Raw genomic sequence first — 27,586 nt, forward strand, 5'->3', positions numbered from 1 at the left:
TAGATTTGTACTCCCCCCCCCTCTCTCTCTCTCTCTCTCTCTCTCTGTCTCTGTCTCAAAATTTATCAGCCTTTTTAATTTTTATTTAACATTGATAATAATAACTCGATCAGTGTCGAAGCATTTGTATGTAAATAGTTTATTGTTTTATTAAAGAGTAAATTGTTTTGGCTTATAGCCCTTCTTATTGCCATTACTAAATTATTGCTGAGCCATAATATTGTTTTTTGTTTACTTTTTTTTTCAAGACTTCAAAAATTATGTCCATTTCCTTTATTGTTTTCTAGTTTTTCAACAAGAAACACAAATACCTTTAATTAATAAATACTCTTTATTCAATCTCTTATTGATGAAAATTTGCAATCTTATATATATATATATATATATATATATATACATATATACATAAAACATAATATTCAATGTTCCTTACCATTTTCCATCAGCAATAACATTTCCGTTTTTTGACTCTTTAATAAGAACTTGAGTACGCCAGAGGTTTTACATACAGCAAATTGCCAGAAATGTTATATATTACAAACTAGACTATGTACATGTGCTATATACATTTAATACTCTAATTATTCTAATGAATTCATTAGAAATTGAAAAAAGAGAAATTTCCATATGAATGCGACGAGACCTTCTTCTTCTTTGTTACAGGCTCCGCGTTGCCATCCCATTTGTCCAATCTAAAAATCGAATGAAACACCGCGTAAGTAATTAAAACTAACAAATCTTGGTTTACACATATGAAAGTGTAACAAAGATCTTACTTCTCCTGCTCCAATTTCACATATTTTCCTATGCCCGATCGGTAGACCTTTTGAGTGTCATTCTTGTCCTTTTTGTCAGCTGCTTTATTTTGACTCGCTTCTTGAGCTAATCGTTCCGCTTCGGCAATTCGTTCTGCGGCGAGCTGATCATCGGCTTCCTGGAAGGGATCCACGAAAACTTGAACACTCTGTATGACTATATCCTCTATCGGCTTGTCTTTATTGTCCACCTCCACCTTCTCCATCGCGTTTAACGTGTCCAGACCTCCAACGATCTTTCCAAAGACTGTGTGTTTACGATCGAGATGTCTGCACGATCGAAATGTGATGAAACTAAAAAGACAATAATAATACATTAAATAGGAATGTCGCAACACAATTGCAAAATGCAAGTTCTTTGTTTTCTCTTTCTGTTTAATCTTACAACTGGGATCCATTGGTGTTTGGCCCCGAATTTGCCATAGACAGAATACCCCTGCCTTGATGAACCAGATTCGATTTGAACTCGTCCTCGAACGGTTTACCCCAAATGGATTTGCCGCCGTTACCTGTATTGGTCGGATCACCACCCTGAATCTGTGGAAAAACGAAATATTTGTATAAAATAAAAAAATAAAAATAAAAAGAATATGAAAACATTAAAATATTAAATATGAACATTTAAATTTAAAAACATATTTAAAAGGCTCAATATATTTACCATAAAATTTCGTATCGACCTATGGAACTTTGTGCCATCGTAATAACCATTCTGGCAGTGTTTCGTGAAATTTTCACATGTTTTCGAAACCAGATCACAATAAAGTTCCAGATTTAAAGCCCCAAAATTTGTAAATAATCTTACATATCCTGAATAAAAAAACAGATAAATAAAAATAAGAATTATTTCGATTACGAGTAATGATTAGCGCAATTACAATAACCTTTCTTCTTGATTCTCTCATATCGCACCAAATCTTCCGCAATCACAGCCGCCTGATGAGTAGTCTCTGCCGGCATTATTGTCGAAGTGAATCCTGCAGCAACCGCACCAGTGGAATAGTGCGCCTGCAAACAAATAAATAATAAAATTACTTCTCCAATGTTTAATATGACTACTTCATTCATGATTCAGGATAGAAGTAGCTTTGCAACACTATTATGAAATTCTTTAATACATTTTAATCTTGCTCTAAATTCCTCACTAGATATAAATCAATCATATTAAAAAATTTTACAACAGTTTCAAAGCTACTTTTTCTGCTAAGCGCAGGCGACTTAAGTTTTTCACAAATGATACTAACAGCGTTAAATTTGTCAGCCTTCTGTGCAGATTCATCTTTGTCGCTACTTTTTGCCGGCTTGTAATCTCTCTCCAATTCAACCAGGATCTCTTTGGTCTCTGCTGATACATTTCTTAATTTTGCATTTGGATTGTTCCTCTCTTTCACGGTTTCTAAAAAATATCATTCATACACATAGAACTTACAAAAATAAAACACACATTAACTGCAAAACTTATTCCTGTTGAACAATGAAAAGCTCACCTTCGTCTTCCACTCTTATGTTATTTTTAATATGATGGAATGTAGACAGATTAAATTTCATTGCGTTATTTGGATCTTGAATTGTGATAATGTCCTTACGCGTGAATGGCTGATCGTTTATCAAATCTTTCCAATTCCCAGTTTTTATGTTCAATTGTTCAACAGCCTAAAAAAATAATTTTATATATAAATATATTAGAAATAGACAAAAGTCTCTAAAATAAAATCAAAAATAGAAATATGTTTTGTATACTCACCTCATAGGAGAAAACATTTCCTGTAGTTTTAATAGCAACAATATGCGAATGTTTTGTAAATAATTTGAAAAGAACAGGACACTGGTATTCATCTTGCAAATTCTTATAAAAATTTAGTTTAACTAGACTCTTGGCATCCAGTGATTTCCCTGTTATGGGATTGTGCTTGTACTGTTTTATGTATTGCAAAACAGCCTCTAGCTCAAACACGTTGCCATGCGGGTCGCAATAAGGATGTTCGAAGGGTTGGAGAGACAAACAGCAGTGATCATATGGTAACCGCCTGAATGTCTTCTCCTCGCTTGTTTCCAGATTTGTTCCCGATTTCCTTCCACCGTACAACGTCGACCACTCTGTGTACGTCAAGTACCTGAAGAAATTTGCAAGGTTGTAAAATGATTGAAAAGCAAAAGCGAGAGATACCTTTTCTAAATAGGATGCACAACAGTGGTTGTATGAAGAACAGTAATGCAACACACATCTTATCCTTCTGATGTTGGCGTTTCCCCATTTTGAAGTAATTCTATTAACTGTCTTGTTTTTAAGAAAATGTCGCAGTAATTGGCAGTAATACGGAACGAATTATGAATAAATTAAACAAACGTCTTATAAAACTTGAATTTCGGATATTTGTTGCCTATCCTGTTCATCCATCGAACAGTTGGCATATACAGAAATACAAGTCTCGCTGAGAATTTAAGCACGTTACGCGCATGATGCGCACAGATGCGCATAAAGCTTTGTCTACAATAGTCGCGGTCCAATCAGAGTCAGACGAGCTTGATGTTGATTGGACCGATGATTTTGATCCTCTACGAATTAGTCCAAATTGAACGAACATGGCAAAATTTGAAGATACAAAAGTGTTTGATTGAAAAAATTTTATTTGAAAGAATATAGATAAATGCTTGTTCTGAAAAAATATCTGAAAAAATATCTTTGTATCGTTCAAATATTTAAAGCATATTTTTAAAAGAAACAATTTTTACAACGAATTGAAACTATTATAAAAATATTGCTGTATAATTATTTTTTATTAATATGAAAACATTATATCTCATAATATTTAAGGCAAATTTTGTAAATTCCCGGATTTTTCAGATTTTCATTTAAGAAAAAATCAAAGAATTCTTTAATACAACTTGAAAATTAATTGAAGTAACACAAATAAATCACATGGTCTAGAATTAAAAGACAGAGACTTCTATAAACAAATTGAAAATCAAGATAACGAAGTTAATTTGCAAATTTTCGAGATATAGAATCAAAATGGAAAATAATTATATAACCTCAATATTACATTAAAATATAACTATATACATGTGTAGAAAATTTTTTAAATAAAATATATTTTTAATTAATTTATTTTCTTTAAATAAAATAAAAATTATATAGGTAGAGAACATTATCTAAAATATACAGTAGTAATTAAAAACTAAGCCATTACTCAATGCAATGTATGCTTTATGTGTGAAAAAAAAAACAGCCATAGATATTACAAAATAATAAATGTAACCCTCCCCCCCAGATCTTTACAATTTTTATAAACTAATATTTTTAGTTTCTGCAACAATCGTATGTTGATGTAAAGTTTCTGTATTTGTAATATAATATAAATAATAATAAATAATAATAAATTTTACAAGTTTGCTCCCGCCGTTTTTATAGATATAAAACTGTCTATATGAAAACGGTGGGAGCAAAATTGTAGACCTAATAATATAAATCTTAAGAAATACGTATTTATTAAGGTGAATAAAAAATAAGAAACTGAGAAAACAAAAAATAAATTTTTCTTATAACATAGCAAATTCTTTCATAATTGATGAGTTATTATAAAAACTCATTGTAATAATAAACTTTGTGTTGCTCAAGCAGAATACTTTAAAATATATTTGTTCAACAAAATATGGAAATTTTTAAATTAATATTTATACTGTTTCAAACTAGATATCTTTGGAACTAAGGCCTAGATATAAAGAACTAAAACTTTTATCACAAATTATCAAGTAAAAAATATTTAGAAAGAGAGAGAACAATAAAAAATATTACTTAAATTTCCACGTTGAGCTAACATAATAAATATTGTCTCAATATCTCTAATTTTTTTTTTTATATTGTTATATTTTTATACAGCGCTTCTGTTATCTTTCTTAATTTCTTAATTCGTTCTTCTTCTATTTCTATATACCTTTTCCTATAATTATCTATAGGCCTATTTCTTTTTCTAAATTTTTGATGTACTTTTTTTTTTAACACTCGAAATATTGTTATTTGAACTAGTAGATGCGAATGATAAAATATTTTCATTTTCTTGATTACTTAAGTTTTCATAAAGAACTGAATTTTATCTTTTCAGTTTTATTTTGAACATTACCATTATTATTCAAAAATACAGTTGATGTCATTGGTAAGTTTAGGCTTGCTGTTCTATCATCAAAAATAATTTTAGACATTGTCCAAATTAAAACTTTGTTTTAATTAGTTAAATTTAATCTTAATAGTTTCTCTTTCTTCTGAATAATTAAATTTCAGTTCAATTTCAATTTATAGTCTATGATCTCAAATTTTAAGCTGGTTTTTGTAATAAACATCAGTTATTGATGCTAGATCCAAAACCCACTTATATGAAACATGTAGTTTCTTAAAATAATTTAACTTATCTAAATATGTAATTAATTTTATATCATTAACAGATACAAATTAATTTGAAGAAATCAAAATAACAAACTCGTATATAAGAGAATAATCACTAAATTTATTTTAATGCCAAAGTTCAGATTTGAAAATATAATATAAAGAAATAATTGAATCTAATATCCACTGTTATTGGATATTACATTATCTATAAAGAGATAATTGAACAGGTACAATAAATCTATAATCAACTTTGTAAAAAAAAATGCAGAAGTATATCTTCTCCTCTCTTTGTACCAAGAGTTAGTTATAATAATACACTCAACTGGTTTGCAAACTGAATCTAAATCAGTTTCAAAGGGTTAAGAACAAATATACATAACCCAACGCTATGCAAACAGCTAAGAAAGCAACAAAACAGCTAGCAATTGGTAGTGTTTTATAACTTATTATAATTCTTCATTAAGTGAGTCAGTTGCTTCTTCCTTTCCAATATGTTCATTGTTTGTTTCTAATTTAACATTGTGCATTCTTCTTTGAAGCGTTCGTTCACAAGGGAAAGGAATATGTTGCTCTAGAATTTGTTGGTATCCAACACTGCCACATGCATGTCTTAATTGAATAGCTCGTTTAATTGTTTCATCAGACCATTCTCGGCAGCTCATTTTTGGATTGGTAAAAGCCTTAATCTGATCTTCATTAAATATTTCCCCTAATTTAATTTTTAATTTGTTATAACTCTGATTTTCTTCCCTTAATTTCTTCAAACGCTTCTCTGAATTCATCTTGTACGTATAACTCTTTCTTATTATCTTATTGAACAACTCTTCGCGCTTTTTCATAGTATCTCGAAGTTTATCACACTCACTTTTGCTTTTTGCTAATAGTTCCTTTAATTTCTCGCATCGTTGCTGCCAGTCTATCTCTTCTTCCACCATTGTGAACATATTTAAAATGTCTTCTGGTTGTTTATCGTTTAATTGTTCAATATTGTCTGAGTGTAATTGATACTGATAATTTATTTTAACATCTCCTTCATTCGTCATGCTTGCAACAAGCATGTTTACAACATTGTTCTTGTTGGAATTTTCTGACAAAATAGAAACCTTTTGTGACACAGAATTATCTTGCGACACAGATACATTGTGTCGCTTAGGAGAAATCACAGGTACAGCATTACACCTTAGTTTGCGTTTACCATCACAACGATCCTTCTCCCACATGTCCTTGGTGAAATGCACCTAATTACAAATAAAAACTCATTGATCACTCTATACACAACGAAAATAAAAACCCAGTTAAATCGTACCTCACATACACGACTGTGCATAGTAGGTGTCCAATTCGGTCTATCAATACTGGCGAGCCATTGTTTTTGCCGATCAGGATTTGAAGGAAAATTCCTCATTAAAAATCCCTTTCTGTTCGAATTGGTGCAACCAGGAACGCAGCAGCCAGGCATCCTGGTGTGAAATTTTTAATCCAGAAAACTACCAAAAAAACAATGATAATTCTCCGTGACAACGAGAACGCCGATGCACTGTCAATTACTTGTCGGACTTTTCGAAATTTGATATCAATAAAATTTATTTATATATTGTAACTATTCGCTACTTTTATGACATGATGCAAGTAGACAAGTACACTGCGAAGCGCTCGTAACACAAGTTTATGTCGGTGCTGTCGCGCTGCCCGTAATTTCCGCCATTTTAAAACAACATATGACTTGCGTACTTGTCATACGATTTGAAATTTTGAAATTCAAAATATATAGAATACAATTTTTCGATTTTCTGCTTAATTATAAAGAAAATCAAGTTTGAAAATCTACTGCGTACGTATGCTATTGCGACTAAACTATGGTCCGTCGAGCGACGTATTACGTACAGTTTTAATAAACAATGTTTACACAACAACACAGAATCTAAAAGCTAAGGGTCAAAGAAACACGCAAAGACAATAATATATGTTTAGTGAACAAAATTTTATTTTATCAATTACAGTATTGCTGAAACTGTTGTCCTCGTTGTCGAATACATAACCGTGCCCACCTAATTATCGATGCCTAAACCCTTGGCAATATATTTTGGTGTTTTAATTTCTCGAACGTGCGCGATTAATGTTTGTACTAAAATTGATCTTGGCTCTCGATATTTTCACAGTATATTACATACGCAGTGGATTTTCAAATTCAATTTTCTTAAAAGCTAAGCAGCAAATCGAAAAATTTTATTTAAAAAAAGTGACCAAATTTACTGAATACTGACCAATAAAATTATAAATATTTTAGTAAAAATTTGCTCATTTTTATAATATATTTACTTATTATATACGCCATTGAGCTTACAGTTCCTAACATGCAGTTCATTGGCTACCATGTCACATTTTGCCGCGCGGCAAGCGTTTCCGCGTCCAGTGTGCTGGAGCCATAATGATCCGTCCAATCAAAGCTCTGAGATATATGTTCGATATTATATCCCAGAGCTCTGATTGGACGGATTATTATTTCTTGTTGCCTATTGCCTGTGCCTATTGTGTTTTCAGTTTTAGGTTTTAGCATGATGTAAGAAAACAAGGTGTATGTAGAGGCCTAGAAAACAGAGATGCGACATTGCGTCGATTGGGTTAGGTAACCACCGCCATTTTAATTCAATATAAGTGCTCTTGACCAATAAGCTGATGACAGTTGATGCAAAAGGTAGAAAGATTATAGATTCGGTTAGGTTAAGTCCGATATTAAATATTCACACAAATAAGAATACTTACACCATAATAATAGTTTTTTATTGCACTTCGACACTGTATTGTCTAAATTTTTCTCTATATTATATGTACATACGTTATAAAATTATATCTATTAGATGCAATAGTGAATTAAAATGGCTCTCTGATCACGTGTTTTAGACAGCCAATCAAGCCATACCCTTCAATGACGCATCTCTGTTTTCTAGGTCTCTAGTTCAGTCTTGAAGAGTTACGAACCAATCAGAGGGCCGCTTTAGCATCTTAAGAAATACTTAAGACAGTCTTGAAATAAGAACCGACTATTATGAATACCGGCCTAGATATATATATATACTACCATTCCCGAGGATGCGCAGTGGTTCTGCTCTTCAACCAATCAGAGTTCGCCCTCAAATGCTAAGAAGTGATACATGCTTTGCATGCTTCTTCCATGTGACCGTGTATACATACATGTAACATAGCTGACTAGCTATCAAACTTATTGATAGTGAATACCGTTTGAATATCGTTTATTCATTTAGGGCCGATTGTTCCATCTTTTGATAAAGTTTACTTGTTAGGTAAGTAGCAAGATTACCCAATCACGTGCGCGAATTGACAGATTTACCTAACAGGTAAACTTTATCGAAAGATGAAACAACCGGCCCTTAGTTTAGTTTTGTATAATATATTATAGTTTGCAGAAATGCCAACGTGCTGTATAAAATATTGTACTAATCGTACCTCTGGCAGCAAATCGAAAAATGTAAAATTTTTTCGATTTCCTAAGGACAAAATTATTCGTCAGCAATGGCTCATTGCCAGTCAACGAACAGAAACAAATATAAAAGTTGATACGGGTAAAGTTGATACAATTAATTAAACATTCGTTAGTTTGCAATTTAACCACTACTTATTTAAGAATTAATATATATTAACAACTACTGTACAAAGATATTAAAATAAAATATATTATAATTGTAGCAATGATATGTAGTAATCATTTCGATAATGATTGCTTCATAATGGAGTGGACAAAACCAAGATTGAAGAATGTAGCAGCCAAAGAAATGCAACGCTTAAAAAAAGATGCTATTCCAACCAAGATGTTAATATTGGAAAAGAAAAGGAGAATGCCTGAGAGTAAAGAAAATATGAAAAGGAATAAAGGAAGTAATATACCGTAGGTATTTTCTACATTTATAAATATGTTGTGATTTTCACATGCATGTGGAAATAAAACATCTCTTCATACTTTTTAAGATTAAAAACTGGAGTACCAACATACACAGAACTTGTTAAATGTATTGAACAAGAGAAGCATTGTTTGATGCATAAAGAAATTGTGCAACATATGGAAGTAGAAACTGCAGAAAATAAGAAAAATACTAATATTGTAGATAATACTAATAACATTGAAGAAGTAAACAATATTACAGAGGAAACTGTGCAACATATGGAAGTAGAAACTGCAGAAAATAAGAAAAATACTAATATTGTAGATAATACTAATAACATTGAAGAAGTAAACAATATTACAGAGGAAACTGTGCAACATATGGAAAAAAATACGTGAGTAATAAATGTTTCTCCACTATTATGTTAATTCTAATATAATATACATTTTGCATAGAAAAACATTTTCTTTTACAGAAATGGAAAGGTTGACAATCAGAATTTTTCAATGGAAAATGCACCAATAAAAACATTATTAATGCAGATAGAAAAATTAGAAGAAGAAAAAAGGAATGTATTGAAAGAAAAAGACATATTGGAACAACAAAATAAACAATTGAGACAGAAGCAAGCCGATGCAATACCCATCGAAGTTTTAAGAAAAGTATTTACATCAGGCCAAATCGCAAAGTTAAAGTCATCAATTAATAGTCGTATATACGATGATCATCCGAAGATATAGTATCTGCAATTAGTCTAATAGGCCTTCTACAATAAGCCATTACTTAAGTTTTAAGTGTTAAATCATAAGAAATTTATCAATCACAATCGAATGTGAGAATAATCGACTGTGAGTGGTCAATTTCTTATGACTTAATACTTAAAACTTAGGTAATGGCTTATTGTAAAAGGCCTATAAGCTATAAGTTCTAAAACTTACAGATACTTAAGAAATGTCAAGAAAATGCCATTACCATGAGCAAGTACTTTGCAAAATTGAATTGATTTAAATTTAATATTTCACCTAGTATTTTAAATGACGTTTTAAAAATAATGTCGAATAAAGCTAACGATCTATCAATAATACAAAAATTGACCGTGCTAACTTTCGACGAATTATATATCTGTAATAAATTAGAAATTGAACGCAAGCAACAAAAAGTATATGGACCTCAAAAGACCTGCCAATTTATTATGGCACGAGGTTTATTTAAAAATTGGAGGCAACCCGTATTTTATAATTTTGACACACCAATGTCTCAGGAACTTGTATTTAGTACCATATAACATCTATATAACATTGCGACTATATTGTTATCGCTGTAACGTACGATATGAGTCCAACCAATATAAAAGTATGGAATGAATTACAAATCGGAGCTAATAATAATTTTAATGACAAAAAGAATGCAAACACTGACAAAAAATGTTTTATTGTGCATTCTTCAAACGATACTCTCAAAATATTTTTTAATGCAGTTTGGCCTCTTGGTGGGCCTCTGCGAAAATGTCCACTACTGGACTCATCAGTAAGGCATCGTAGTGGGAGCCTGCCTTAGACGCCTAGAAGTGTTTAGAGCAGTTCTATATTTTAGAGCGAGATTCTATATGAATGGTCTCGAATACATGCGAGAATTGGCGCGAGTCTCTTTCTTTGGACCTCTGGTGACGAGCCGCCACAGCAGATATACCTCATTTAATAAAACTCGCAAGAAATAATTTTGTAGACTACGGATTTAACATAAACTGAATTTCTATTTTGATAAAACGTGCCTTGAAAAATTATTGATGTTAAATGAAAAGGATCTGAAAATATCGCATAAACTGAACAGAACGCACATTGATGTTAAGGGGACACAGCGGCAAAATGTAAAACTGGCTGCACAAATATTTTCTTATCTGAATCTATTAGCAATAAGATGGTGTGGAGAAAACGGTTTTCTGTCTTGTACACATTGGAAACACACCTCTGACGTATTGAAATTAATCAATGATTGACATTTTCAACAGTAAATTGAAATATGGAAAATGTGATGAATCGCATGCATATGGCATTAATCTGGAAAAACAAAATAAAATTATCGACAATATGGATAAATTTATAGAGGAAATGCGAGTTGGCCACAAGTATAATGCAATTCCAGAAGGGAATTATATTATGCAATAGATCCTTGCAAGAAATGTTTGTTTATATACAACAGAAATATTCATCTGAAGAATTTGAAGTAAACTATATACTAACGAGAAGACTGAACCAGGACATCTTGGAAAATTTCTTTTCATTTATAAGGTCAATAGGTGGTCCATATGATCACCCTACACAAGTAGAAATACAAAACTGGTTAAAATGGTATATCTTAGGGAAGCATTCACAGCACGTAGTTTCACGACACAGAAATACTGAAGGAGATACTACTTCTGAAATATTGATTAATATGGAAGATGTATATGATTTAGAGTTTACTGATTTTGATGACCCAACAAGTGAGAACAGAGAGTCAGTTATGCACACTCCACAATTAAAGGATGTCACAAACATTAGAAGTAAAGAAGAAGACGAACATAGTGAACAAGAAGAAGTTAATGATCAAGGTATCAAAACTGAGAACAGTTTCTTTTAATAAATAACAAAGATAGCTGGCTTACTCTATATTTTTCTACATCTATTTCTATATTTTTCTTTCTGCATATTTATCTTCATTTATTCTTATATACTTTGCATGCATCTAATCTTTTCCGTCAATTCTGTATCTGCAGTGTTAGATCTTAGTTTTTACAAGCCTGGTTTGCATGAGGTACAGTTATTGGAAGAGTTTGAGCGAGTGTCTGCACAGGATTTAATAGAAAAAAAATGCACTTCTCTACATATCCGGTCATTTTGCTCATAGATTCCGCAATCGTTACAGTGATTTGGGAGTTTCCACGAAAAATTTGCCAAATCCACCTAATAACGATTGGATTTGCACGATATCCCGAAGAAATTGCATGTATGTTCCCTCTGAAAAGCTGCAAAATGTAGCAGAAATTATAGATGACGAATTTTTAAAATTTCACGGTACTTCTTTCAGTAAAGAAAACAAAATTGTTGATAAAATAACAGATGTGTTGTATATTTCAAAAATAATTATTGTGTTCCTAGAGAAATTGTTGCATATTTCGTACGTACTAGACATACATACGATTGAGAAAATTAAATAAAGAAATATTTTTAAATAATGTTATGAAAAATAAAGCCAAGAAAATACGTAAGCTAAATAATAAAGATAATGTATTTACTAGAATAAAATAACATATATATTATGTACATTTAGTATTTTATTATCATTATATTTTTACATATTTACTTTTATTATTATTATGTTTTTACATATTTACTTTCATATATTGTTGTATTACACGGTTTATAGTCTGATCTTAGTACGGCGTTTGAATCTCTCGCGCAACATTTAGGGGCGAAATTTGATTGGCTGCTCCAATATTTAGTCGCTATTATGCGCAATGGGACATACATATACTTTGTTTTCTTACGTCATGGGTTTTAGGTTATAGATGTCTATCACATATTTTCTTTGGCAGTGCATATATTAAAATCGGAAGATGTCGAAATTAATGGGACGAATGAAAAAAATAGGAAAGATGAGCAAAAACGTTGAGAAAATCGATCATTCGTCAAAATTACGCGTGAATATTCCCGCAGGAATGGCGTCATCCGCGCCGCCACTAGGTTCCCAACTCGGTCAGGTTAGGCTCATGATGTCGTTGAACTTGAATACAATATATTAGATTTTTTCGTATTTAATTCTTTCATCGTAGAAATTTATTATCATCTCTCGAATTCCAATTCTAATCTTTCTTTTTATGACAATCATGCTAGATTTATAAGAGCTACTCACCTTTAATGTTTAAGTTGGATGATTTTGATTCCAGAGAAACATCATCATCGATAAGTTTTGCAAGGATTTCAACAGTAGGACAGCCGATATTAAGGAAGGCATTCCTCTACCATGTCGTGTAAAAGTAAAGTCAGACAGATCATATGATTTAGTGATCCATAAACCACCAACAACATACTATTTGAAACAGGCTGCTGGAATACAGAAGGGAAGAATAAAGAAGGGTACAAATACCAATCCTTTCTTTTAACTTGTTAAACTTGGATTCGTGGTCACATTTTATCAGTGTTTCATTGGTGATTAGCTATGAAAATTGTCAAAACTCAATTTCTTATAGTATTCTCTAAAAATGAAAACAGGATTATCAGATATGTGTGACCTTACTAATGAAGATTAATTGTTATTATCAAAATGTATACAGTTTTTTTGTTATATTTTGTAAAAAATAGGTTGTCAAATTTGACTCCTTTCAGTCATTAAAATTTTAAATTTTGAGTAATTAACAGATTTGGTCAAAAAATTGGAGTCTCCAGTTAAATATCAAAGAGGTGGCAACCGTATTAGTTCTTAATTTATTGTTTTGTCCCTAAAACATAAAATAACTATTGTAATCCCTTGATATTTCAATGGAAAAAGTGCAAAGATAATTTAACATGAACACACAAGAAGATATAAAAGATTCATGAATATCTTATTTCGTAGGTGAAATAGCTGGCAAGATAACTTTAAAACATTTATATGAGATCGCCAAGATTAAGATAGAGGATCCGCCTAACGCACTGCTGACTTTAGAACAAATGTGCCAAATGATAGTTGGCATTGCTCGCACATGTGGCATCGAGATTGTGCGTGAAATAGACCCAGACGAATATAGGCAGTTTTTGAAGGATAGGGAAGCAGTAATCACAGAGTATCGTGAACAGCTTCAATTAGCTAAAGAAAGCAAAATTCTTAGAACGAACTAATTTGTAATAGAATATCTATAAACATTTGTTTCTACTTGTAATTATATATGTATATAATAAACAGCGCGACTTTCTCAACAAAGATTTATTTATTACAAAAAAATATTTAAATTTATGGTATATTATATAATCTTTTTCCAACATCGATGATTATGAATTAAGAGATGAACCGACGTAAAAGAGAGCGTGTAAAATGTATATTTTTTATAAGTTATATAATATGTACAAAATTCAAATTGTTTACATCAGTAAAAAAATAGATATCTATAGACTTTTCTTGAAAAAGAAACACTTCCTTTAAAAAATAGGCTTTACACAAGGGCGTAAGTTTTATCCAATTGAACAAAAAAAAGTATTTAGTCTAAAGGAAAACTTTTGTTAAAACGAATAAAAGTCCTTCGTCCATAGAGAATTGACCGAGCTGTTTAGGTCGAAGTGTATCAGGCCCAGATACATGTAATAGAACGATAATTTAAGAAGCGCCCAACGTTCCGCTAACGACACCCAGCACTTATCCCATGCATTCGAGCATTGCCGAAGCTTCTCGCCGTATACAGAACGCACGCAACACTTGGACATTTCCATCATGGCCGACATCCTGGATTGAGTTTGTAACGAATACTCGATACAACGCATGAGATCGTTGGTTTTAAGAATCAGCAGCATTTGTCGGTTGACACGGTCCAGTACGTCGCTGATCTGTGGCAACAAGTTTGGAACATTCTGCTGAAACGTCTCCTTCTCTTGAGTATTGTAGCGAGTTTTACGCACGCCTGATATAATCGTTTCCCACGTCCTGCCCGACACCATGACCGACAGCAGACCGTAGTAATTGTCGACTCCAAGACGAGTGCAGTATTTCTTCATAGCCACTCGATCGCTGTCGAGGATAGCCAGCCATAGCTTTGAATAGTCCCAGCGAAACTGATCGGACAAATCGGCGTAGAGGCCATGATCCAACAGAATAATTTCCACCTGAGAGTCGCGGTTGCGTACCAGGATGTTACCAGGATGTGGATCCGAGTGAACAAAACCTTCAATGAAGATCATGTGGCTGTAGAGACGACCGAGCTTGCTGGTGATTTCATATGGATTCAGATGATGGGCGCGCATGTACTCCAGGTCATTCACTTGTCCACCCTCCAAGAACTCCATCGTGAGCACACGAGATGACGATAAGTCCCAATATATTTTGGGCACTTTTAGCCAATGATAGTTTTTGAAAAGCCTCTGTACCTTCTCAGCATTCTTGCCCTCCAGAGTAAAGTTCAACTCCTGAGGGATGTTCCTCTTTGTCTCTTTGACTAGCCAGTCGAACTTGAAATCTGGAAATATCAGTGAAGTAATGCTTACCAAAGTCGACATGGTCTTAATGTCAACGTAAGAGTTGCTTTTGACTGAACGATGCTGTACTTTTACAGCCACCACATCGCCGTTTTTCAGTACTGCCCTGTGCACCTGTGCGAGACTAGCAGTGCCTAGGGGCTCTGGATCGATGCTCTGAAAAATCTCATATGGAGGCCTCTTAAAATCCTCCTGAATAACAGTAAGTATGTCACTGAATGAGGACTGAGGTGCCGCACTATGCAGTACGCGCATGGTATGTACATATTCCTTGGGCAGCAGGTAGTCCAGTGCACCTACATGCTGACCTACCTTGATGTACACTCCTTTGTTAGCACAACAAAGCTCTAGGAGTTTTTGCGCTCCGTATTTGTGAGCATTTGATTTTAGCTGCAGGTACTCTGGTGAGGTTTTATCCAATTTACTGTTATATAATTCTTTCTTATAATAACGGCCTATGTCAAGCACTGTTAGCGCAGCACGGCTTAAGCGTACAATACCAATGGCACCAATGTCATACTCATTTGCTCTGAGAGAAGCTAGAGTACCAAGCCCGACTGTTCCGATGGCAACGGCTTTAAGCAGCCTTCTGGATGTAAACATTGCCATTTGGTTGACAGTTCCTTTTAACTGAAAAAAAACAAAACAAATTGTAATATATTCTCTCTCAAGATGCTTTAGAAATATTACGTAACTAATATATAATTATAAAACTGCACTAACCTACTGAAGTGACGATTAAAAGTCCTCATAAATTCGCGTGATGCGAGAACGACGTCCCAGTGACATCGAATCCGGCAAATGTAAACCTGTGAACTTTAGAAAGCGGTTAAACTAACCTCTTCTGTATTCTACATATCTCTTAAAACATGTTTCGTTAATGATTCTGTGTCAACTTTGTGTACACTTTGTGTGCAGACAAGGTCCAAAAATACATGATACTTTTACAAACGGTCACTAAATAGTTAGATCAATTCGGTTCTCAACCACGTGGACGAGACGTGTTATTGCGTGACACTAGAAATTAGATAATCCAAGATAGCTATAGATTGTCATAGATGATCACAGATTACGCTGAGTTCAGATTCTCACCTGCGTGTTATCCAGATATCACTCCATCCTTGTTTACTAAACGTTAGACAATGATGGCATGATACCCGAGGAGTATCCAGGTTGAAATTTGAATACCCCCTTTACATATACCTGCAATGCGAAAGTTATTTGCTTCTTGAAAGCAATATAAATAAATGATACAACTTTCTCTTAGAAATTATGCCATGCATGATGAAACTTCAACAAAAGTTATGTTTTATTTTTTAAATAAGATAAAATTCTTCTTATGTATAGATTTGTCATGTAGATTTTATATGAATGATGCAATAACTTCAAAATCGCATATAAAGTGCCTTATATAAATATCAAATGTTTGATATTTTATTTTGATATACAATTTAAAAATTTTTGTTGAAATATTTCACCTAAAAAAAACAACTACTATAAACATATTTAAAAAAATTCAGTTGTCATTAAGTTTTATTGAAACCTTAAAAAATATATTACAAATTTCATATAGTATAATCAGAGAATAATAAAATAATAACAGATATATAATTATATATATAATGTACACAATTGCACATAATTACATTGTTTTCTGTATTTCATTTAACCCAATTATTGGCACAGTTTCTCTATGTTAATGAAACAAAACAAATTTTAAGCATTTTATTAAAGAAATCATAGAGGCAACGATACAGAATGCATATATAAATATATACTTTCCCGAGTAATATATTTTCCCGAAATTTTTATAAAAACTATTTCAAAAGAGATCCACGTGAGGGACGGCGGCAGAGATGAGCCTAAATAATATCAAGTAATGCTAAATGCATGAAATTTTTATTTTCGTATAGCCATGATTGTTTTGGGTTGTTCGTAGAGACTTAAAATTGTCAGTGTTTTGATAAAACGTTATCAAAAAAACCTTTTAAATAAGTCTCACATGACTCCTAGGGCCATTTAAAATTTTCATTACTCTTCTCGTCTTCGGAGGGAAGAAATTAATCAGCACCCATGCTATTAAAAAATAACCTTTTTAAATTATTAGAAGACGTTTCACTGTTTTGACATCTTTTTTACAAAAATTATTACAAGGTTTTTATACCCTGCGAAAACCCTCTATATATATGCATACAAATATGTTAACAGATCCTCTAAAGGAGAAAAAGTATGTATGGAGATTGTTAGAATTAAGATTCTATCTATTTAAGGCTAAAAAATTTTAGTACAATTATCTCGGAGCATTCATAAATCAGTTATGGATCTGGAACTATTTGCCACTTTTAGTTCTGATGACAATATGTAGGTATATATAACATAATAATGTATAAATTAATCATCTTTCATACTATTTACATTATGTACATTCTAGTCTTCAGTGATTAACACTTTTAAAACATATTATTTCCTGCAGCCTGTTGCATTAAAAGTTTCTGAAAAGAAAAATCACACTTTGATTAATATCAAACAAGAAATAACACTTCTTTCTTCAAAAAATATATGTCATTACGACATTCTCGTTACCTTGATTGGCGGGAGAGAGTCTACTAATTGTAAACCTAGACTTCTACCAAGAACAATGGGTGCCGCGGTGTGTTGATAGAACCGATGAAGTCCATCGATGGCGAGCATCATCGGTATATTGTGACGTTGCCTCAGTGTCTCGTATGTCCGTAAATAATACATATCGTTAAGATGACTGCCATTCACGCTGGCCTCAGCGAGGGTCTTCGTTAACTCTGCTACGTCACCGAAACCTAAATTCGCACCTTGACCTGCCAAAGGATGGACTCGATGCGCAGCATCTCTTTAAAAATACGCGTAAACTTGAAAAAATAATCCATAATTAAAATATCAATTTAAAAATCTCAATTTGAAGATAAATTATAATATTGGACAAAATTTTTTTCGTGACGAATATCTTTGAGATTTGTTTCAAATCACTTGAAATGCATTCGGTTACAATTTTCTAACAGATCGCTGATCCTTAAGAGCAGAAATTTTTTTACCCGACCAACACCGCGCCTGACTGAACATAAGATGAAGCGTGACCGAAACACAAGGGAAATGCTGCCCGTGAGCCCTCGATAATTGCCTCTATGGAGGGTGGCATTTGCCTGGATGCATTGGTCTTCAAGGCAAGTCTTGTAAGCAACCAATGGAATCCGTGCATCCCGCTCTCGACGATGCTGCTCTTCGGATAAATACGCCACAGCGTCTCATTTACTTTGTCGACAAATTCCTCCTCCGAAATTTTCAACAGTTCCTTTGCCTTTTCTTTTGTTACAGACCATACGAGTGAACTGAGAGAATCTGTCAACTAATAAAGAATAGTAATATAGAATCACGTCGAATCGATCTATTAATCCTCTTTTCGTTCCCAATTCATTTGATTAAATTATTTAAAATTTGATTTGATGTGTCAAACATCCGTTTTCTAAATCTATTAATTATCTTTGAAAATGTGATAAACATAACACAGAATAACGTTACTATTTCATTTCATTGATTTGGTTGTATTTCCACGATATTTTCAAAGCGTTCTAAGTCTTTGGGAGTATTTTAGACTTTGACGTTTTGTTCACGCGAAGAAACGAATTAATAGAGATACGAAAATTGATAGTTACCGGAAGCAATGCGATGGGTCCCGTTGGAACAAATCTTTGCCAAGCGACGACGTTCTCCGTGGGCTAAAATCAATTAACGACAAGTGTTATAACTCAGCAGCTCATAGATATCTTCTTAAACGTGAGAAATAGTTATGTCTCTTGTTTGTTTTGTGTATAATATGACATAGTCTCAAGAGAAATATTACCTCAGACAGTTTGAGAGTCGCAACGATACCTAATTGATTGTATTGCCAGTTAAGATAAATCACACCCATTGCCTTCCTCACCAGCGAGTTAACGCCATCGGCACCCACCTGGAACGCATTAAAGCGCTTTATTTATTCTGGTTCCTTGTGCTTGACGGTAATCACATTTTAAAAATAAAATTGTAAGCGTTGTTATAAGAGAGATTATTGAATTAGTATGAAGATAGTGCGAATAACTGGTGCGTTGCGACAGTCAAGCGCACCGAAAATTTACAAGTGTGTACGAAAATAACGTCAGTTCTGTTTTAAATTTCAGTGGAGATTTACCCTGCGCCGAATGGTTAGCATCTTATACTAAAATTTCATCGTAAATGTTACTTTGTTTATACACAAATCCGCAGATGCGTCCACAAAAAGTATTATTTACATTCTGATATAACAGTCAAATATTTTAGAAAGTTGCACTCATAAATTATTTAAAACAAATTATAATACTTGTTTGTAATATAATATTTGTTTGTATTATAATACTTGGTTGTTTCTACTTTCTTCAGTTTACTTAGGTTTTTTTAAATTTTTTTGTAAATCGAAATAATTGCAAGTTGTCTGTAATCATCATCTGCGTTAAATTTATATTGTATAATATAGAAACTGTTAAAAATATTTTCAAATCTTAGTTAAAAATTAATTGTAAGAAAAAGAAAGTATTAAGATGAAACAATTTTGTTAAATGGTTGACACGTTAATTGAATTCCGCTGAAAGTGTCTGAACGTGTTTATGCATGAAATAATGATAATAATACTCATTTCCGGTATCGTGCTGAGAAGGAATGATAGGGAAGGAGTTTGCGGTCGGGGATTTTCTTCTTTGCCTTCTTTATCATCGAAACAGGCCGGATTTACGCAAGGAGTGAGGGAGAACCGCGAGAGATTAATGGAAGCTAAATATATAACACTGTTTTATAAACACGTGTGGGTATCCTGAGATATACAGAGATCCGGAATAGTTGACTAAGTGTTCAGTATTAGCGAGTAAGAGCTACAGCTAAGAGACGCTAAACGCGCATTGAGAAAACCATCCATTTTACAATGTCAAGACGATTGTTTATCAAATAACTGATCTAATGAGATTTTTTCCTATTGCTTATATTAATCATTTTATTAACACTTGATTGATTGAGAACGTCATTGAACGTCTTAATCGTTTAATGATAAATGTATCATTGTACGGGTGAAAATGTGTATTGTTATCATTGCGTAGTCGCGAAAATGAGTTAATTAAGAGAAGAAACTTTTCATCCTTTATTCGCTACATAATTATATCAATAGTATCTATCTATAGTAATCATTTATGCAGAGTTAGTTAAATTTCTTTGGGAATCCAAAGAAGGACATGATTATGTCAATTCTTGGTAAGAAGAACTTTTTTGAAAGACTCTCCGGCAGTCATTTGACGCGAGAGGTACCGAGAATAGAAACTACTAATAACGGAATGCCGTCTGTTGTGATCAGTAATAAGGTCAGTGAAAAAATGTAATTATTGATGATTTTTCGATGTTTCCTTAACGTTTGTATATCGAATTTAGGAAGAGCGTGAGGATATCTGGATGAGTGAGATTGACAGTGGCAGTATTTCCTCCGAAAACAGTTCAGATTCTGTCACATGTCACATATCAACGGTGCCGATGACGCAGGAGCAGCCCTGGAACAAAGACGAAGTCGAAATAGCACTATCGAATCTTCCAGGGGGCGAAGTTGCTCTTTCCCTGATCCCTACACTTCAAAATGAAACTCTGCAAAAAGCTTTAGAGGAATTCCAATGCTTGACTCTCAACGAAAATATGGACTGCAGTCATCGAAAGATCACGTTGCCTACGTTCGCAAATGGGTAATGGCAATAATAGTTGTACATCTATAATTTAATCTTATAGCAAGATAAGAATAAGCATATCCGTATTTATAGGTTTATGCGAAAAGCTGTACTAGATAGCGAAAATGGAGCAGCGGCTGCCGCGACTCCAGGCCAGTTACTTGCAGGATGGCCGGACACGTGTCTGCTGATTTCTAGCTGGTTGGGTCACGTGGAGATCGCAAAGGCTTTATTAGATAAAGGCGCGCCAGTTTCTACGAATGATTGCGATGGAAGGTATACATGTATACAAAACTATAATTTGCAATAGACAGAATCACTATTCAGAATTATGTAATTCATTATATTACGACACTGATATTTTTGACTAGAAACTTACACAGAATTAAGAAGACGATATAATTTTATCAAGATTGTATAAATTTAACTTATAATAATTTTGTACTTTATATTTTATGTAACATTGAAAATGACCCGATCGGAGTCGAAACGTTTGTTTGTGTAATGTTCATATCATGATTATTTGAATTAAAGTTGTTCGTTAAATTACCTGGCTCTTTGCCATCTTTATATTTATACTGTTTTGTACATATAGAGCCTTATAATCACTTTTATTTTATTTTAATTCATTATATGTCTCGAAAATTATCTGATTCCATCATAGTAAACTATAAAATATCTCTAATTAATTAAGCCTATAACTTCAACTAATACTCAAAATTTTTATATCCTAGAACACCATTGCATTTGGCGGCTTGTGCCACATCCGTGAAACTTGTAGAGGAGTTATCGAAACACGGTGCTGATCCATGCAAATGGGATCTCGGAAAGAAATGCACCCCGTTACATTGCGCCGCAGCGGCGGGTTGCGTCGCTACCGTCAAATCCCTAATCAAATCAGGCGCAAATGTAGACGCTGGATTGTCCGGTAAAAGCCCGCTCCATTACGCCGTGTTAAATAACGCTGGAGATTGTGTCGAGGCTCTACTACAAGCAGGTGCTTGTCCCAATAATCCACAGGTGCTCCTTTACCACAACCAACTTAAATATAAATTTGGTGAGAAAGTGATGCCTAAAGAAATCTTTGAAATGAAATTTGATCACGATTATATGAAGAAAGTAACATATCACAAAATCTTTAATTAATCTGCAACATCGATTATGTGCAGATCAGATATTATTTTCTCACCAAATTAATGCGTCCCTTTGAGATTTGAGCGAAGATCTCTTCGGTAACTTGATACAATATGTTGATAGGTTTACACAGAGACACCTCTGCACGTGGCGACTAGTTTAGGCAATGTGCGTTGCACCAAATTACTATTAAATCATGGGGCGGATGTGAGAGTGCAACTAGGAGTCGCGAGATCGACACCTCTACATCTGGCAGCCGAAGAAGGAAGTGTGGAGTGTACCAGGTTGTTGCTGAATGCCGGTGCGACCTGGGAAGCGAAGAACTCGCGCGGTCAGACGGCGATGCATCTAGCAGCGCTTGCTCAATCTATAGAAACATTAGATGTATTAATAAATGCCGGTGCGAAAGTGAACGAGGAGGACGACGATGGGCGAACTCCTCTACATGCTGCAGTTGCGAAAGCCTTGAGGAGCGGTGAACTGGTTAAGACTTTAATACAGGTTCGTAGTTCGATCATATACTTCAGGAACAGTCACTTGAGATATTTTTATATTTCAGTAACGAAATAATGTTGTAAAATATTATTTTGTATAGATAGATATATATGGATATTGTTAATTTTTTTCTAATTTTTTTACGACTAATAACTATTATTTACAAACATTTAAATATAACAGGTAATCGTTTCCGTATAAAAAAAAAAAATTAGGTGACTATTTCCGGGTTAAAGAACATTTTTTCTAACAACACAGAGAAATATATATTGAGAAGTTTTTTTTCCTTCAAAAGGCAGGCGCCTCGGTTAACAAGGCGGACAAGTTCGGCTACACACCATTACATATCGCGGCTTTGAACGAGAGCTCACCCACGGTGATGCTGTTGCTGTCGAAGGGCGCAGATATGACGGCGCGCACCAAGGGCGGTGTTACAGCTCTCAGCTTCATTATACGTCGCACTCCAGACGTATTACCACTCTTTGTGGCACGCTTCGATCAGGCGATCTCGTTGCACGATCACGAACTGGGCGATGTAGACTGTGAGTTACGATTGGACTTCAGGCCATTAGTGCCAGGCGGCCGTGGCGAAACGGATCTGATGCTCTGTCTGGTAGAAGTTGGTCAGGGTCACGTGCTGAAGCATCCGTTGTGCGAGAGTTTTCTTTACCTCAAATGGCTGCGTATCCGCAAGTTCTTCTTGCTCAGCTTGATGTTTCACTCGATCTTCGTTGCCCTCTTCACCGGTTATGTCGGAGCGACGTATCTCTGGCACGTGAAACAGCTAAGCAATGTCCTTCTCTGGCCAGTGCTGGGTTTTACCTGTGTGCTTGCAGGCAAGGAACTTTTTCAAGTTGCTCACGGTATCTGCTGCTATGCTAAACGCTGGGAAAACTGGCTGCAGTGGAGCGTAATCATGGCATCCGGCATTATTCTGATTCCGTCAGCATATACTTGGCAGTATCACGTTGCCGCTCTGGGGGTCCTACTGGTCTGGATCGAGTTAATGATAGTGGTCGGTCGTTTTCCTATGTTCGGCATCTATGTACAGATGTTCACTCAAGTGTCCATCAACTTCTTCAAGTTTCTCGCAGCCTACATTTGCCTCATAGTCGGCTTCTCCCTTGGCTTTAGCGTGCTACACAAGAACTACAAATCCTTCGCTGATCCATTGGTCAGTCTACTCAAGACGATGATCATGATGTCGGGCGAGCTCGAATTCGAGGATGTCTTTTTCGACGAAAAAGCGCCGCTCGAATATCCTGGTACAGCCCACTTGATGCTTCTCAGCTTCGTTATTCTAGTGACAGTGATCCTAACAAATCTGATGGTCGGTTTGGCCGTATCGGATATTCAAGAGCTTCGCAGATGCGCTGGCCTTGATAGACTAGTACGCCGTGCCGAGCTAGTGGCTCATCTTGAAAATATGCTGTTCTCCAAACTTCTGGATCGTACTCTGGCATGGAGTATAATACAAGCATGCAGGAGAGGCGCTCTGTTATTACATCCGCCGTATCACTGCGCCTTGCACATTCGGCCGAACGATCCGCGCGAAAAACGTTTACCGCGAGATCTCATCCGAGCGATATATCGCTTGGTCAGTGAGAGGAAAACACGACGGACAACATTAAGAGGCAGCGCACCACCGCTGCCACGAAGTGCCAATGCCACTGCAATGGATTCGAGCCATGCAAGGCTCAGTAGGATGTACAGCAACGAGAGCAATCAGCAGCAACTAAATGAACTGGCAACCGAGTTGAAGAGATGCTCGTACAACATCAGCACTAGGCTGGACAGTTTAACCAATAAAGTAGAGAGTATCGCTAAAGACTTGAACATGTCGCATTTACAATAACACTCGAGTATCTCTGTATATTTTTTCCTCGTTGTTCACCGAATGTTAAACATAAGATAAAATGATACATGGAACCATTTAAATGGTGTTTTGCAAAAAAACCTCTATTGTTTCATATATTTCGAATATAAAATAATTAATAAAAAATCACAAGAACATGATTCAAAAAGAAAATATAAACTTAAGATAAAAGAGATATAATTTGTAAAAGGCCTAATAATGACAACAGAAATACAAACGTAATAAATCACATATTTTCAATCATTTTGTAGAATTTTCTTCTTGTCAATAAAAAAAATGCTTTGATCATGACAATCTACACATAGACACAACACACACACGCATACGCACGCACGCACGCACACACATATATATATATATATATATATCCTTCGTAAATTATATGAATTTATAATAGTATAACTTACAATTAGTACTCACCAGTAATCTAGCCCTGTACCGTTCTCCAGACTGCAGCAGTATAGTAACAAATTCCATTCCTGTTTTCAGAAGCTGTATATCGGTGACTTTAGAATTATAAATCACAGTAATGTTTTCCTTTTCAGAGAGTTGTTTGTTGATCGCATGCAACAGAAGATCATTTTCAACTATATAAGCCAATTCTTTGCTCGACAAATCCTCATTGAATGTTATCATAGCATCAGAACATGCCTCCCACACCTATTACAAAATTATATATAGATATATTATAAAAATTAATTATATAAATCAAAATAAAATATAAACTAACAAAAATCAAGACGAAGAGATTACGTTTTAATCATAAAGTTTAAGTGCAATAAATTACTATTAGAAATGCAATTTATCAAGATCAATTGCTACAAATCGAAACTGTTACTAATGTGAATTTAGTTTAATAATAGGTATACTAACACACACAAGTAAAAAAATAGAAAGATCTTATTTGGTTTAAGCTGGAATATTCAAGACTGAAAATTATACATATAAATCAGCAAAATTTACAAAACTGTATATAAATTTATATTAAAATATCATTAAGCACTAAATTCTAAAATCTAAACCAAATGAGATCAGACCAAGACAGCATTTTTCTCATTTAATTGGGTTATTTTAATATCGCTTATTGTTTAATATAATTAATTCTAAAATAGCAAAAATAAAATATAAAAATCTACCTGCATTCTTCGTACTGGAGAATATCGGACTGCCTCTATGTGTTTCCATGCTCCTATGCTGGACAATAAGGTACGGGTTTGTTGATTCAATGCAACAACTCGATTGGAGTACTGCTCCTGTGGTGTGTATTCCTGTTTAGCATTACTTTCTAAAAGTAAGATCTTCCTGTTTGCTAATCTCCGATTGTTTGCTAAAATAATTAAACATGTATTTACTCCTCCATATAAATGCAGACAGCATAATAACAAAGCTAAGAAAAACAGATCATACACTTTGAGAAAAATATATTCGAAGTCTTTTGTCTCACATATTTTGAAACAATTGCAATTCCATTAATTACTAATGCCAATTTTGATACTTGCAGTATTTATCATTTTATTAATTAAAAAATTTTTTAAGAACAAAATTAAATCATTAAAAATTTATCAGTTTGTTGTAAAAAAAACTTAATAAAATTCTTGAGACGTTTTTTATACAAATAATCACAATTTTATTTCATTGATTAGCCACGTAAAAATTTAATGCATTTAATATTATGATTGACATACGTATACATAATTGAGTGTTTGAAGAAAAAGTAATGTTATTGAAGATGATCTAACAAAAGGTTGAAACATCTAACGAGGATATACATCATATATTATTAAATAAAAATTTGAATAATTAATGTTTTTTCAAAGAGATGCCCAACATTTTATATATTCTTTGTTGATTAATATTCTTTTAAATATTTAAGATTTCTTAAATAATTCTTATAAGTTTCCAAACAAACACAGATTTCAGGAGTTTCCATTTTTTCTTTCCCAAACATCTGTTATCTCAAGACTCATTGTCAGTAGTGTTACAAATAATGATACTGATAAAAAGCTAACCTATAGCGCACGCTAACGTTGTGCCGATCATGCCACCTCCGGCGATGATGACATCATAGGTCTCTTCATTTTCCGTTTTAGTGGTCGAGTAGCTGTTCTTCGAGACCACGTTCGCGTAGGGGATGACACGCTCGCAATTCCGTGACAACGACGTGAAAGCAAGCCGGCACGTAGACATCGTTCCCTTGATAGTCGCCATTTTACACTGTTTTACACTAAGTGCAACAGCGCAAGAAAACAAGTACACAACAGCGCGCTACTCCATCAGAAATAATAAGGAAGGAGAAAAAGAAAATTAGGCCCTTTTTTTTGCAAAATATACGGAAACAGGTCGATTTGTTATCCAATCACTCTTTTGATTCTCATTGTACTGTCATTTAGCCTTATCGTGATATTTCAAAGAGAATTAAACCTGTAAAGCTTCTAATTTTTTCTATAAAATAAAAAAGATAATTAATTTTAATTTAAGAGAATTAAACTCCTGATATCTCTTATATAATAATAAATTAATAGAAAAGAAATAAGGACTCGTTATATAAAAATAAACAAAATGATGTCAAGGGCGATTGAATAAAATATAAAATATGTTATTCAATCCTGAGGAGGGCTCAATCCGAGAGCCGAAACTTGTAACATATATCTATATATTTATTAATACTTATTTATTTGTTATCTTAGTTAATTGTTTGAAGGCGAAATAGTATTAAGCAATGTTTAAATTAATTATTGAAAGTAGTGACTATAAATTATGTTTTATTGTTGAACAAATAATATCTTTTTGACTCTTTTTATATCGCCCTTGACATCATTTTGTTTATCTTATATAATTTTTAATTAATAGAATTTATATCTAAAGTCACAAGAAAATAAATCCTAATCTTATATTAAAATATGCTGTGCTAAATAATTCTACAGTAGGATTTTGAAAGGGCAGATATCACAAATTAAAATAAACGAAAAAAAATAGAGTTTATAATTCGTCTTTTAAATATAAGCATGTATATATAGTAAGTTATACATATAGCTTTTC

General features: G+C 33.6%; 6 protein-coding genes across 9 annotated transcripts; 2 read left to right on the forward strand and 4 right to left on the reverse strand.

Moving 5' to 3' along the window:
- Positions 1-430: 430 nt before the first annotated feature.
- On the reverse strand, positions 431-3,188 carry LOC108782189 (peptidyl-prolyl cis-trans isomerase-like 2). Its single transcript, XM_018550391.1, has 9 exons — positions 3,039-3,188; positions 2,560-2,929; positions 2,303-2,468; positions 2,060-2,211; positions 1,700-1,823; positions 1,477-1,625; positions 1,201-1,352; positions 777-1,109; positions 431-692 (listed from the first exon to the last, which is right to left on the reverse strand). The coding sequence occupies exons 1-9, from the start codon at positions 3,068-3,070 to the stop codon at positions 599-601; spliced, it is 1,572 nt and encodes a 523-aa protein (XP_018405893.1). The 5' UTR covers positions 3,071-3,188; the 3' UTR covers positions 431-598.
- A 2,448-nt stretch (positions 3,189-5,636) lies between these two features.
- On the reverse strand, positions 5,637-6,845 carry LOC108782153 (THAP domain-containing protein 1-like). Of its 2 annotated transcripts, none has more exons than XM_018550334.1 (2): positions 6,515-6,845; positions 5,637-6,437 (listed from the first exon to the last, which is right to left on the reverse strand). In XM_018550334.1, exons 1-2 carry the CDS (start codon positions 6,656-6,658, stop codon positions 5,646-5,648), a joined length of 936 nt encoding a protein of 311 aa, XP_018405836.1. In that variant the 5' UTR covers positions 6,659-6,845; the 3' UTR covers positions 5,637-5,645. The 2 variants fall into 2 exon arrangements, with proteins under 2 accessions (XP_018405836.1, XP_018405835.1); XM_018550333.1 differs by having other exon boundaries at positions 6,506-6,845.
- A 1,778-nt stretch (positions 6,846-8,623) lies between these two features.
- Positions 8,624-10,075, forward strand: LOC108782047 (THAP domain-containing protein 5). Its single transcript, XM_018550196.1, has 5 exons — positions 8,624-8,780; positions 8,905-9,103; positions 9,184-9,492; positions 9,574-9,636; positions 10,039-10,075. The coding sequence occupies exons 1-5, from the start codon at positions 8,627-8,629 to the stop codon at positions 10,073-10,075; spliced, it is 762 nt and encodes a 253-aa protein (XP_018405698.1). The 5' UTR covers positions 8,624-8,626.
- Positions 10,076-11,135: 1,060 nt separating this feature from the next.
- On the forward strand, positions 11,136-14,018 carry mRpL11 (mitochondrial ribosomal protein L11). 3 transcript variants are annotated; one of them, XM_018550289.1, is made up of 4 exons: positions 11,646-11,688; positions 12,673-12,837; positions 13,024-13,213; positions 13,692-14,018. In XM_018550289.1, exons 2-4 carry the CDS (start codon positions 12,694-12,696, stop codon positions 13,952-13,954), a joined length of 597 nt encoding a protein of 198 aa, XP_018405791.1. In that variant the 5' UTR covers positions 11,646-11,688; positions 12,673-12,693; the 3' UTR covers positions 13,955-14,018. The 3 variants fall into 3 exon arrangements, with proteins under 3 accessions (XP_018405792.1, XP_018405791.1, XP_018405790.1); XM_018550290.1 differs by lacking the exon at positions 12,673-12,837 and having other exon boundaries at positions 11,136-11,688; XM_018550288.1 differs by lacking the exon at positions 11,646-11,688 and having other exon boundaries at positions 12,512-12,837.
- Positions 14,019-14,268: 250 nt separating this feature from the next.
- Adck1 (aarF domain containing kinase 1) lies at positions 14,269-16,303 on the reverse strand. Its single transcript, XM_018550316.1, has 2 exons — positions 16,022-16,303; positions 14,269-15,928 (listed from the first exon to the last, which is right to left on the reverse strand). The coding sequence occupies exon 2, from the start codon at positions 15,905-15,907 to the stop codon at positions 14,333-14,335; it is 1,575 nt and encodes a 524-aa protein (XP_018405818.1). The 5' UTR covers positions 15,908-15,928; positions 16,022-16,303; the 3' UTR covers positions 14,269-14,332.
- Positions 16,304-17,636: 1,333 nt separating this feature from the next.
- Positions 17,637-26,740, reverse strand: Coq6 (ubiquinone biosynthesis protein COQ6, mitochondrial). The gene is made up of 8 exons (XM_018550263.1): positions 26,557-26,740; positions 25,684-25,874; positions 24,968-25,207; positions 19,173-19,280; positions 18,985-19,047; positions 18,367-18,677; positions 17,882-18,164; positions 17,637-17,790 (listed from the first exon to the last, which is right to left on the reverse strand). Exons 1-8 carry the CDS (start codon positions 26,732-26,734, stop codon positions 17,749-17,751), a joined length of 1,416 nt encoding a protein of 471 aa, XP_018405765.1. The 5' UTR covers positions 26,735-26,740; the 3' UTR covers positions 17,637-17,748.
- Between the last annotated feature and the right edge of the window lie 846 nt (positions 26,741-27,586).

Source organism: Cyphomyrmex costatus, unplaced genomic scaffold, assembly GCF_001594065.2.
Source record: "Cyphomyrmex costatus isolate MS0001 unplaced genomic scaffold, Ccosl1.0 scaffold97, whole genome shotgun sequence".
Lineage (NCBI taxonomy): Eukaryota > Metazoa > Arthropoda > Insecta > Hymenoptera > Formicidae > Cyphomyrmex > Cyphomyrmex costatus.